At 35.7% G+C, this 12,876-nt stretch overlaps 3 protein-coding genes across 3 annotated transcripts; 2 read left to right on the top strand and 1 right to left on the bottom strand.

Moving 5' to 3' along the window:
- Positions 1 to 15: 15 nt before the first annotated feature.
- Positions 16 to 4,041, bottom strand: LOC130053315 (uncharacterized). The gene is made up of 3 exons (XM_056160326.1): positions 3,970 to 4,041; positions 2,173 to 2,273; positions 16 to 1,590 (listed from the first exon to the last, which is right to left on the bottom strand). Exon 3 carries the CDS (start codon positions 1,587 to 1,589, stop codon positions 216 to 218), a length of 1,374 nt encoding a protein of 457 aa, XP_056016301.1. The 5' UTR covers position 1,590; positions 2,173 to 2,273; positions 3,970 to 4,041; the 3' UTR covers positions 16 to 215.
- A 3,140-nt stretch (positions 4,042 to 7,181) lies between these two features.
- Positions 7,182 to 8,774, top strand: LOC130053512 (uncharacterized). Its single transcript, XM_056160838.1, has 2 exons — positions 7,182 to 7,251; positions 7,555 to 8,774. Exons 1-2 carry the CDS (start codon positions 7,182 to 7,184, stop codon positions 8,772 to 8,774), a joined length of 1,290 nt encoding a protein of 429 aa, XP_056016813.1.
- A 36-nt stretch (positions 8,775 to 8,810) lies between these two features.
- On the top strand, positions 8,811 to 12,552 carry LOC130053511 (uncharacterized). The gene is made up of 4 exons (XM_056160837.1): positions 8,811 to 9,772; positions 9,907 to 10,571; positions 10,758 to 11,050; positions 12,205 to 12,552. The coding sequence occupies exons 1-4, from the start codon at positions 8,811 to 8,813 to the stop codon at positions 12,550 to 12,552; spliced, it is 2,268 nt and encodes a 755-aa protein (XP_056016812.1).
- The last annotated feature ends 324 nt before the right edge of the window (positions 12,553 to 12,876 follow it).

Genomic DNA, 12,876 nt, shown 5'->3' with positions numbered 1-12,876 from the left:
TAACACCAATATATCACACATATGTAACATATAATGATTTTCCAAAATGTAAAAGTGTGATGAATACATGTAGTTAAAATGTTCGTATGTTTATGCATTCTTTGAAAGTTCCATGTCATATTCTTACATTTAGTTGAATTTGGTTGAAATAAGATCCATTTCGTGAAAGAAAATGTCACATTGAAATAATGTTATGTCTATTGATTAATGTTTTGTCACTTCTTTTTGGAGGCGAAGGCACTAATGATTTTAGGATTTTCAACTTTATTGATTTTATCCTCATTTCTACGATGACAAACTTCCTTAAGTGACCATTCATGTCGTTCAGTTGGTTGGCCTTCAGGATACATATCGTCTGTCACAGCCCCTTTTATCTTACCCCAAATAGTGTTCGGCATATAAATGAATCTGCCAGGGTATTTAACAACGGATATCAAACAATTGTCATTCTGTAAACGGAGAACCTTGAACATTCCTTCCTCTCTTGGTCGAATACTCGTTTTGCCTAGAAATGAATTGGGTCTCATATAAATATATGAAGACTGCGTTTTAAATGACTTGATGAAAAATATATTTTCTCCTTTCGATGCAACTTCAAAGCAAAATTGACCATAATCATCATGTGGCGCCGTAGATGTACTCCATACATATTTTAAGGCAGCTGTATTCATCCAATGACCTCGAAATACTACCGGATGCAGAGCAATGCTTTTGTTTGTCAAAAAATCACCGATTTCCCATCTGCATGACTGTTCTTTTGTAGCAGACCATTTAGCTTTTAGAAACATATCCACTTGAGGATAATCTGTAATGCTAAATGATGACAGAAATATAGCATTCTCGTGGCTGGGCTCCAGTATCCTGTTTAGAAAAACAACTCTTCGCCGGCTATCGTTTTCCATATACATCTTAATTCGCTCTGTTGCGCATTCCATTGTTTCATCAGGTACAATTGACAAAAGCAAAATGTGCATCATACATCGCATGATCGCAACACGTACATACACATTCAAACACTCTCCAACAAACTTGAGAGTGTTTTCTTCACGGATGTTTTTATACCTTAAAATGATAGCCTGTAACGATCCCGAAAAGCCCATACCGATTTCCTTGTAGTTGGCATTATCTAAGAGCCTTTCAATACTTTCTTCTGTTTTCTCTCCATGCTCATTCAAGCACTTTAACTCACCACTTCGTGCCTCAAAACATTCACAAAATTCATGCAATTTTTCTTCAATATCTCTCATTTTCTCCGACAATTCCAAACGTAAATTCTCTGATATCATAGAATATAGACCTCCACATGCTTTGATAGAGGAAAAAATTTTACAAATAAATATCAGAACGTTAATTATGGTTTCCAAGTATGGCACATTAAAAAGATTCACAGCAAGTGAAACTAGGTCATGAATACTTTCAAACTTGTCTTTTTCTTCTTGTATACAGTTTACTGCATTTGTAAACACTTTCTCTGCAAATCCCGCAAGATCTGTTTGCTCCAGACATAGTGCTATGCAATGAGCGTTTAGATGTCGACTGTTGTCTTCTTTAAGAAGTTTTAATAAGCGGGTCACGGCACATTCGACCATTCTGTAATGATAGATGAAATCAAAGATTACTCAACTTACATGTGACCTTGTGAAATTTCGCATTAAAAATTAGTCTTTAATTGGATAGTTGATTTACCCGAATTTTAAGATTTTGACGCTTATTGCAAAATGATGCTTATTCCCCTAGGAGAGGAAAATAACAAAATGTTTGAAGATTGGTTATAGCAAACGCTTTTCGCCATGAAGGTTGCCTATGCCATGATTTACCATATTATGAAGTGAGACAATAGTGTGTTACATCTCTTAAAGTTACAAAATAAAAAAGGTGGATATAACAAACAGTGAAATATGATGATATGAAAATATTGAAAATACTGAAATTCAATAAGCATTCCGATATTGAATATTTAAATTCCTAGAATGATATTTAGTAAATCATACAGTATTTTAACAAAAACGACCCAACAATTTATATGAAAATAAAAACCCAGAAAACATTTCATTTAAAACATTTTGATACATAGAACCGCCCAATAATCTAAATGAAACAGTCAACCAGCATTCGACCTAATTGCAGGTATGATAGCATAATGTATAATATAGATGAGTAAATCAAACTTACCTTCACTTAGGTTGCCGAATAATGCTTCAAGGATTGATGATTCGACATACAGTTGTCTGTATTCGAACGCCAATCAAGGCAAACTTCATATAAAGACCAACCTACAATATTTTAAAGGGTATCTGTAGATTTTAACTATCTTTATTTTTAGATATCGTTAGTGACAAATTCACGGAGCGTTAGTTTGTCGATACAGTGGTCTATATTTCGTACACATTTCTTTTAAATTCAGTAGCTATCATGCTTTGCATCTCTAATTTGGATATAATGCCTAACTTTAAAATGTCTAACTTTTAAAATTTATTGCCTGCATGTCACTGCGCATTTATAAGAGCACCCCCTTCAATTATTTTGTGTGTTTCATTTGACACTTTAAATTCAATTTGAATACAACACCTGCTTTTAATTACTGATAATTCCGTTCATCTGATCAAAACGCATATGAATGGTCAGCAGGGGTTATCTCATGGTTTTTTAATGATCGCTAGATATAAAGATTTCCATACTCGCAGTTTTATCTGATGAAAGTTTAAAAAGTATATTTATTTCCATTCATTAGTGTTAAAAAAATAAAGGAAATCTATCACATAATAGAATTGATAAGGAAATCAATAAAAACAGAGTTATTGCCCTTGGATTCAAAATTTTAAAACATATTCTTGATTATTCATCTATAACTTTGACTTTTGAAATACTTTATTTTTAACAAGATTGTTTTTTACAATACCTATCGGAAAAGACTCCAACATAATTTATGTTCCTATCATGCATAAATCTAAATAGATCATTGATTTTGCAAAATCTGATGACATCACAGAAGGGTGGAATTACTTTTATGTCAAAAGACCTAGTCTTTGACTTATCATGAAGAATGATCGTATAAAGTGTTAAAAAGTCATAGCTGATCCCACCTTTGGTATAACCATTGGTCCCTGTTTGCCCAACTCTCTATTTAGTATTGCTTATAGGTGTTGTGAGATTGATCACTGTTTGTTATCTTCATGTTTTGATATTGTTGATTTGAGAAAACTTTCATGATTTCAAATATACTAAAAAAAATGTAAGAATTCTTAAGAATCCATTTTTAATTCACACCACTTCTAGAATATTTCTTGGCACAGTAGATCTATATATTTTACTTCAAAAATGTTAGTATTTTCGTGTGGAGCAACAATAGAGGTTTGGTAGAACATTTACTGAATCCAGAAATGTGTCTATTTTGTTTTTACTTATTTATGAGGTTCAGAAATCCAGCATAGGTACGGTAACTCATATTCATCCGTCCCATCGATTGGAATACTAAATGTTTCAAAACAGAATTATAATTTTGAAGAATTCCATCTTTTGAAAAGGCAGTTGGGGTATAAGAATATGTAGGATTACCAAATGTGAAATTAACGCCACGTTCGTTGAAAATACCGTTATAACAATGAGTCTTACAAACAACGATAGTGTTGTTATAAACTTTGTCATCTTGAACCAAAGCTAATTTCTCATATAACCTGTCTAATTCTTTAATCACTTTTGGTTTACGAAACACACAGTGAAATACTGAAATGTAATAAGTATTTTGATATTGGGTATTTAAATTCCAAGAATGATATTTAGTAAATCATACAGTATTTAAAAAATGACCCAACAATTTATATGCAAATAAAAAGCCACAAAACATTTCACTTCAAACTATATTGATATGTAAAATCGCCTAATAATCGAAATGAAACAGTCCAACAGCATTTGACCTAATTACACACATGATAGCATATTGTATAATATAAATGAGTAAATGAAATTTACCTTCACTGAGGCTGCTGAATAATTCCTCAATGATTAATGGTTCGACATTCAGTTGTCTGTATTCGAACGCCAATCATGACACACTCTGTGTAAAGAACCACAAACAATATTTTAAAAGGGTATCTTTAGATTTTATCTATCTCTATTTTTAGATGTCCTTTGTGAAAAATTCACGAAATCAGTAAAGAATGGTAGTTTGTTGTCACAATGGTCTTCCTTATTTCTCCATATATACCATGGTCTATATTTTTGAAACATTATTCTACAAATTCAGTAGCTATCATGCTTTGCATCTTGAATTTATATTCAAGTATTGTTTGTGTTTCATTTGACACTTTAAATTCAATTCATCTGATCAAAACGGGTATGAATAGTCAGCAAGGTTTTTCTTGTGGTGTTTAACAATGTAATTTTTGAATGATCGCTAGATATGAAGATGTCCCGTCTATGATGTCAAAAGACCTAGTCTCTGACTTATCATGAAGAATGATCGTGTGAAGTGTTAAAAAGTCATACCTGATCCCACCTCTGCTGAAACCATTAGTCCGTGTTTGCCCAACTCTCTGTTTAGTATTGCTTATACGTGTAGCTGTTATGAGATTGATCACTGTTATCTTCACGTTTTAATGTTGTTGATTTGATAAAACTTTCATGATTTCAAATCCATAAAAAACTAGATCCTGTCATAAGACAGTAATACATGTACCCACATGCAAATGTTTGCCTTTAAAAATACTCCTCATATGGTCGAGCGGTCCAGCGCGCTGGTTACATGCTGCTAGGAGATTTGGTTCCGCAGGTCTTGAGTTCAACCCGGGGTAGGGGCGGAAGTGGGTATCCAAATAAAGTGAAATTTTCTGTGCTTGATATTAAATATTTCTTCACTTAGGGCAGTTATGTTCATTTAAGAGTTCATTGCTATTTCTGTGCTTTATATGAAATATTTCGAATGCAATGTGTATCATGTATGATCCTCTTAAATGTACGTTAAATAACTGTATCCCATTTCCATTCTCAATGACCGTGTAGCGTGTGACAGCGTGGGGAGAATTCCATCGTCATCGAAAGCAAGTTTAAAGACTTGCCTAGATGGTCGAATGGTCTAGCACGCTGGTTACATGCTTCTAGGAGATTTGGTTCCGCAGGTCGTGAGTTCAACCCCGGGTAGGGGCGGAAGTGGGTATCCAAATAAAGTGAAATTTGCTGTGCTTTATATTAAATATTTCTTCACTTAGGGCAGTTATGTTCATTTAGGAGTCCATTGCTATTTCTGTGCTTTATATATATATATATATATATATATATATATATATATACGGCACTGTTGGTTATTAATCTACATTGGTAACAAGAGTCATACACTATATACATGTATATTTCTGTGTTTGGATATATATATATCCAAATTGTGTTTTTAAAAAATCACGGTGTCCGGTATAAAATATTAAACGAAATAGAATAAACAGTACATGTAACATTTCACGTATATAACGACGTCATAAAAGAATGAAGGGAAAAGGTTTTTACGTTAAGTATATTATGACGTCATAGATAGTAACAGTAAACATATTTCACAGTAAGCTATTAAGAGCCGGTTTTAAAGTCTTAATAAAGTGTCTTTCTTTTTCTCGTCGGGAAATAGTATTTTCTGTATATTTATGACGTCGTTATGTACGTGAAATGTTACATGTAGGACGCCTTGATGACGTCAGGCCATTTCAAAACTATTTTAGAATGTAACGCCTTAGGATTATAAAATGAAAGCGCTTGCGTTAAATTTTTAACTTTGTGTACTGTTTATTCTATTTCTTTTAATATATATATATATATATATATATATACAAAGCACTAAAATGACCAACGACACGAGCAACCAGATTGTCAAATCGGGACGACCCGTCCCTTCTTCAGGACAAACGAAAATAATTACATAATGTGGCCAATATTAACAGAGAATAATAACAAAAACTGCATATAAATACATCTAGCACAACAACTACACTAATCTACAAACGTATTTACAACGCAGACTACATGGTTTTTGGCTTGCCAATCAATGTTAAAAGCGGAGCGAATTAGGACATGCCTTATTCATCCAAAGAGCTGATCCAAAATGTTGGATTGGATTTTGGATCAGCTGTTTGGACGAATAAGCATGCCAAGCATGTTGGCATACAATGTCAATCATGTTACACAATATGAGATATATAATGGAAATAACTTAAATACAGTGACGGATTTTTCCGCACCCCCCCCCCTAAAATTTTCAAATTTAAGATAAATCGTGGTATCTTGTTTAGAAAAATGTACTAAACGATAAAAGAAGCAATAATTTCTTCCACTCCCGGAGAAATAAATGACAAAATCTTTTGATTTCTTGAATTACTTTATTGGGAGAACTTAATGTTTTCCGAAAACTCTTAAAATTTGCGTCATTTTTATTAATTTCACCTTATAAAAAATTAAAGAAAATAGTACAAATGACTAAATAGGAGATATATTTCAAGCTCTATAAAACCTGTAAAATCCAGGACCCATTGGGGGCCTCAAGGAGGCCCCCAGACCCCCTGCCTCATAAGGTGCCCCCCTAACCACAATTCCTGGATCCGCCCCTGTAAACATACTAACAGTTCATATACATACATGTAAATACGTGTATATATATATTTGACAAGTACATGCAACGTCAAACTGTATACCGGTACATATGCAATTTAATATTGTATATGAGAAAGTTGTCAATGAATGAAATCAACATACCTTCATAGTATCAATAAATTCTCAGCGTTTCACATATATATCCCATATATCCCATGTAATATATTTGAAATACTCCACATTTTCTTGATATTTACACGGCACACTTTAATAAATTCTTCACATGTGTCAACGTCACTCGATGTATAGTTATGACGTCATCAGTTTACTTTCATATTGATCAGACACAAATTACACGACAGCAGTATAACATTCCATATTTCTTTGGATCTTAGTAGCTGTATGGTTTATTTCATGCATAAATAAAACTTACATAAAATCAAATCGGGGTTTGATATATACTTAGTGATATACTTATTTCAATTATGACGTCATGTTATTCCGCGGATTTTATCCCAGTAAAGATTTTCATAACCTGCCTTAACGTACCCGCGTACCAAAATTTAATTGAAAAGGAGATAAGCAAAAGTGGAGCTCTCGTTTCCGAGGATGCCATGGAAGAAGATTTATCCGATCTACTTCGTCAGGTGAAATCATCGACAAGGCGACTTAAGGACTTCAGTGGTAAATTGGAAGAAAATATAGAGAAGTGGTCCCTTTCTGTAGAAAACTAAGAAGTTGACCAAGGTGAAGTAGATAAATTTACAGGTGATAGGGAAAGGTTATTTGTATTATTAGCTGAAGCAGCTAAACGCATAGATCAACTTATGATGCTGGAGAGTTTACAGGAGAGAATAACTACTGTGAAAGCTACACGGCAAACTACTGATTCAAGAATTGATCATATTTTATTTTTACAAGAAAAAATGTAAGAACAGATACTACAATTTCAAGAACTGCAGCTTCATCAGTCCCAATTTCACACAGCAACCCAAGGCTCTTTAGCTGTAAGGCTTCCAAAACTGGAACTACCCTCCTATAATGGAGACAATATCAAATTTCAAGAATTCTGGGATGCCTTTGATGCTACAATCAACAGGAATAGTAAGCTCTCTAGGATTGAGAAATTCAACTATCTTCAGAGCAAACTCACAGGAGAAGCCAAGGCAGCTATTTCAGGAATGTCGCTTACGCATGAAAACTATGATGTAGCCATTGATATCATACAGGAGAGATTTGGGGATGCACAGTCAGTGATCCATAAACATTATATGGAACTGATCAACATACAGCCTGTGACAAATGATACATTGAGTTTGAGGAGACTATATGATGACCTTGAGAAACACATGAGAAGCTTAGAAGCATGGCGTCAAGATGTAAACCAGGATGTGTTTGTGTCAATGATAACTTCGAAGTTACCTAAGGAAACACTGCTGCAGCTTGAAATACAGAAAGGAAGTAGAGACAAATGGACTGTTAAGAAAATAAGAGACTTGTTTAAAGCTTATGTCACAGCAAAGGAATCTACAGAATTTCAAGCTTCAGATGCTCATAATCATGTAGAAAATCATGCAACAGCAGAGGCTTTAATGATATTCACTAAAGAGTCAAAGGAAAGAAGAAATGCATCAAGTGCAAAGTCTCCAGTGTGCATTTTTTGTAATGGATATCATTGGACTGATGAGTGCAGAAAGTACAGAACCATAGAAGACAAAAAACAACAACAAAGAATTAAAGGGAAATGCTATATATGCTTAAGACCTGGACACAGAATTAAAGACTGTAGAGTTGTGAAACCATGTTTTCATTGCAGAGAGAGCAGGAATCACCATAGGAGCCAGTGTCCAAAGAAATTTCCATATCAGAGAGATGAATCCACAAGGCTGGAAAAATCAACACAGAAAGAAACATCTTGTTTAGCAGACGAGTCACACAAAGAGAAACATTCCACAGTAGAATCATTACAGGAAAGCAGTATGTTTACATCAGGGGATATTGTGTTGACGCAGACTACCCACAAAGAAGTGTCTAATCCTGTGATAAACAAGAAGGAAACTGTCCGGATTTTAATGGATTCTGGATCCCAGAGAACATACATTACAGAGGATCTAGCGAAGAGATTAAACCTTAGAATGGGTCAAACTGAAGAAATTTCCTTGATTACATTCGGTGCTGACAAACCAAAGCGAGTGAAAACTCCATAAGTCATCTTGAAGATGTAACTTAAAGAAGAAGAATTTATGACAGTCAATGCCAATGTTGTGCCGAAAATTACAGGAACTATACCGAGAAGACCCATACCACAAATTGCCAGGGAAAAGTTGTTTAGCTTGTGTAGACATCTCCAGATGTCTGATACTATTCCAACAACCTTTGAAGATTCTAGAGTAGACATACTCATTGGAAATGACTATTACCTTGATATCATCTCATCTGAGAAAATAGGGGTACAAGAAGGACTGTATTTATTAGGATCCAAACTTGGATGGATCATAACAGGAAGAACTCACAGCAGTAATGAAAAGAGAAAAGAACATCAGATGATGATAGCAAATGGATTACTGTCAATTACAGAGTGTTGTCTTCGTTCTTCAGAGAGACGTTTGCCAGTGAAACCTCTACTTGAAGACTTTTGGAATTTAGAGACTATAGGAATTAAAGTCTCCCCCTATACATCAGATGATGAGGAAGCACTGAGAAATGTCAATAGCACCTTGGAGATGGAAAATAATAGGTATCATGTCACTTGGCCATGGAAGAGTTCATGTCCAGAACTTCCTGAAAACAGAGAACTTGCCTATGGAAGGTTCAAGTCACTTGTACACAAGATGCAAAGCAAGCCTGCCTTCTTACAAAAATATGATGAAATTATCCAGGATCAGTGTACAAAGGGAATTATAGAGAAGATTCCTCACAGTAGTAAAGAAGCAGGAATAAAGCATTATATCCCACATCATGCAGTTATCGACCCAACGAAGCCAACCACAAAAGTTAGGATCGTATATGATGCATCAGCAAAGTCAAAACCGAGTAACCTCAGTCTCAATGAATGTCTACACAAAGGACCTGTTATGCTACAGGATTTATATAGACTACTGTCGCGCTTCAGAATGAATAGGATTGGAATTGTAGCTTACGTACAGAAAGCTTTCCTGCAAGATGGATTGCAGCTCAAAGACCGATATGCCACCAGATTCTTTTGGTTGACGGATGTGAACACCCGGAGCATAGAAAACAATACTCATGTATACCGATTTTGCAGAGTGCCGTTTGGTGTGATATCCAGTCCATTTCTTCTGGCAGCAACTATTGACCATCACCTCTCTTGTACAACAGTGAAACAGCTGAAAATATTAGAAACAATATCTACGTTGACAATGTAATCACTGGAGTAGATACTGTTACAGATGCAGAAGTTCTATACAAGGATAGTAAAGAGATATTTAGTGCTGTGTCAATGAACCTCAGAGATTGGGCTTCAAACAACAAGAAATTTTACAACTCCATTCCAAAATCAGATCAGTCTGTGAGAGAGAAGATGAAGATCTTAGGATTGACATGGATCCTCACAGAAGTCATGCCAGTTACAAAAAGAGAAGTACTGCAGCGAATGGCATCTATATATGACCCACTTGGATTTTTCACTCCAGTGACTTTAAAAACAAAGCTATTTCTCCAGATGTTGTGGAGGAAGAATCTAGATTGGGATGAACAGCTTACAGAAGAAGATGTTCAGCAATGGCAACTTATATTTACAGACCTACAAGATATTCCACAGTGCCACACGCCAAGATACATTGGACTATCAGGAGAAGTTACCTGCAGATTGCTTTGCTTTTGTGATGCCTCTACAAAAGCGTATGCCACTTCTGTTTACCTGCAGATATTCAACAGGAAAACAAGAACATGCAATCTTGTATTTTCCAAGATTCGTCTGGCACCTGACAAGAAGATCTCTCTTCCCAGACTGGAGTTATTAGCAGTTCTCATAGGGGTTCGTGGTATATTGTTTGTAGAGAGACAACTGACTTTAGCTATTACAGAAAAGATACTGTGGACTGATTCACAATGCCTATTGCATTGGATTAAGACAAAGAAGCCATTGACAGTGTTTGTAGAAAAAAGATAAATTCATAATAGCAGTGACATAGAATTTCAGTATGTATCAACCAAGGACAACCCTGCAGATATCGCAAGTCGTGGAACAACTTTTTTCTCCATTAGAAAGAACAAAAATTGGTGGAATGGTCCCTCATGGTTAACAAAGAACAGAAGTGAATGGCCCACATGGAAATTGCTTGACAACCATGAAAGTAAAGAAGCTATGGAGTCGGAGTACAGAGATTCAAAGGTACTGTTTGAAGCTAAATTGCTGGTGGGGGAGGGTCCTAGCAGAATGGCAGATAGCTCTGACAACCCATTCTGCCTGGATGTCAAGGAAAGTTCTTCCTTTACACGTCTTGTGCGAGTTTCCGCCTGGGTACTGAGATTTTATCAAGAAACTTAAGGGGATCGAAATACATCCAGGACCATTGTCATCTGAAGAGTTGAAAACATGTACAAAGCCAGCACTTTAAGGAAGTGAAAAGTGTACTGACAGAAAAGAAAAGACACAATTTAGTGAATCAGCTTGGACTTATAATAGACGAAGAAGGTCTTATTAGATGTGTTGGTCGACCTGGCGCTGCTCATATGACAGAGGGAGCGAGGAAACCAATACTACTACCAACGAGAAACCATGTGACTGACTTACTGATAGATATAGTTTTCACATAAGATCCTATCATGTTGGAGTATCTCAGACCTTATCCATGATCCGACAGACATACTGGATCCCACAAGGCCGCTCAGAAGTTAAGAGAATCTTGAGGAAATGTACTGCGTGCAAGAGGCATGAAGGAGGACCATACAAAATGCCACTGATGCCGCCATTCTCGAAGAAACGTGTTAACGAATCGGCCCCATTCACATTTACTGGAGTAGATTACTTTGGTCCAATATATGTCAAAAGAGAGAATGGGAACAAGAAAGTTTCGGTTTGCCTGTATACATGCTTAGCAGTTAGAGCCATACATATGGAACTTATGCAGGACATGTCAACAGAGGAATTTCTTTTGGGACTTAGAAGATTCATTGCACGATGGGGAAAGCCCAAGCAAATAATATCTGACAATGGATCACAATTCAAGCTTGCAAGTGATGTGCTAGAAAAGGTTTGGAGGTCAACTGTTCGTGATCTAAACGTACAGACCTACATTTCTAATGAAGATATCCGATGGCAATTTATTGTTGAACTTGCACCTTGGATGGGCGGATTTACCTTTGGTGTATGTTGGAGATGACATAAACTCGAACATCGTTCTCACCAGCATATTTTCTGACATTGAACCCAAAGACTGGAATTCCAGATGATGAAAAAGTAGGTGTAGAAGACAGACTATTTACCCTTCATCAGCAGTTCTGATAAGCTACTCCTTACATGGAAAAAAGGAAGGAAACACTAAGATGCTTTTTGGAAAGCTTGGGGAGATGACTACCTTCTAAGTCTTATAGAGAGGACCACTTACAAACTTAAAGGAAGGACGAATACAACATAGGATGGAACTAAGAATTGGAGATGTTGTGCTTATTAAGGATGATCTTCCTAGAGGGAACTGGAAAATTGGACGCCTTTGTGAACTAATTGTGAGTCGGGATGGAGAAATGCGCTCGGGAAAAGTGTTGCTTCCCAGCAAAAGGACAATAAACAGACCATTGAACTTGTTATACCCTATTGAATGTTCGGAGAAGAGTGATTCAAAGAAAAGCGTGGAAACAAGTGCAAATCAAAGTACAGAAAGACCAAATAGATTAAACCAGGAACATTCCATAGAGGGGAAACCGTGTGTGACTGATTCAGATGGAATTACTTCTGAAAACCGTCCAAAGCGAAGAGCTGCCGGAAAAGCAAAGGAAAAAATCAAAGACTGGTTGGATGCGTAACTATTCTTCGGTCCTGGGAGTGTTGCGAATCCGCAATTATATTAACATTTTAAATTATTTCCTGCATTTCTAGTTATTCTGATTTATTATCAGTTTCATTTTATTTGTAATATAGAGAATTTTGATTATTCTGTTTTTGTCTTAGTATGACTTGTCATTAGTTATTAGTCCGTTTCCGTTTTTATCCGATTGTTTACATTTTAACGTTATCATGATAGAAAGTGAATTCAGCAGAAGACAGCAAGACCGACTTGAACGAGTAGAATAAGTAGAGAAGTGAAATAGATTATCTAGCAGGGAGTTTATAGTAAAGTAGAAGACAAG

Source organism: Ostrea edulis, chromosome 3 (assembly GCF_947568905.1).
Source record: "Ostrea edulis chromosome 3, xbOstEdul1.1, whole genome shotgun sequence".
NCBI lineage: Eukaryota > Metazoa > Mollusca > Bivalvia > Ostreida > Ostreidae > Ostrea > Ostrea edulis.
The sequence above is the reverse complement of the archived record's forward strand: the minus strand, read 5'-3'. Positions and strand labels throughout refer to the sequence as shown.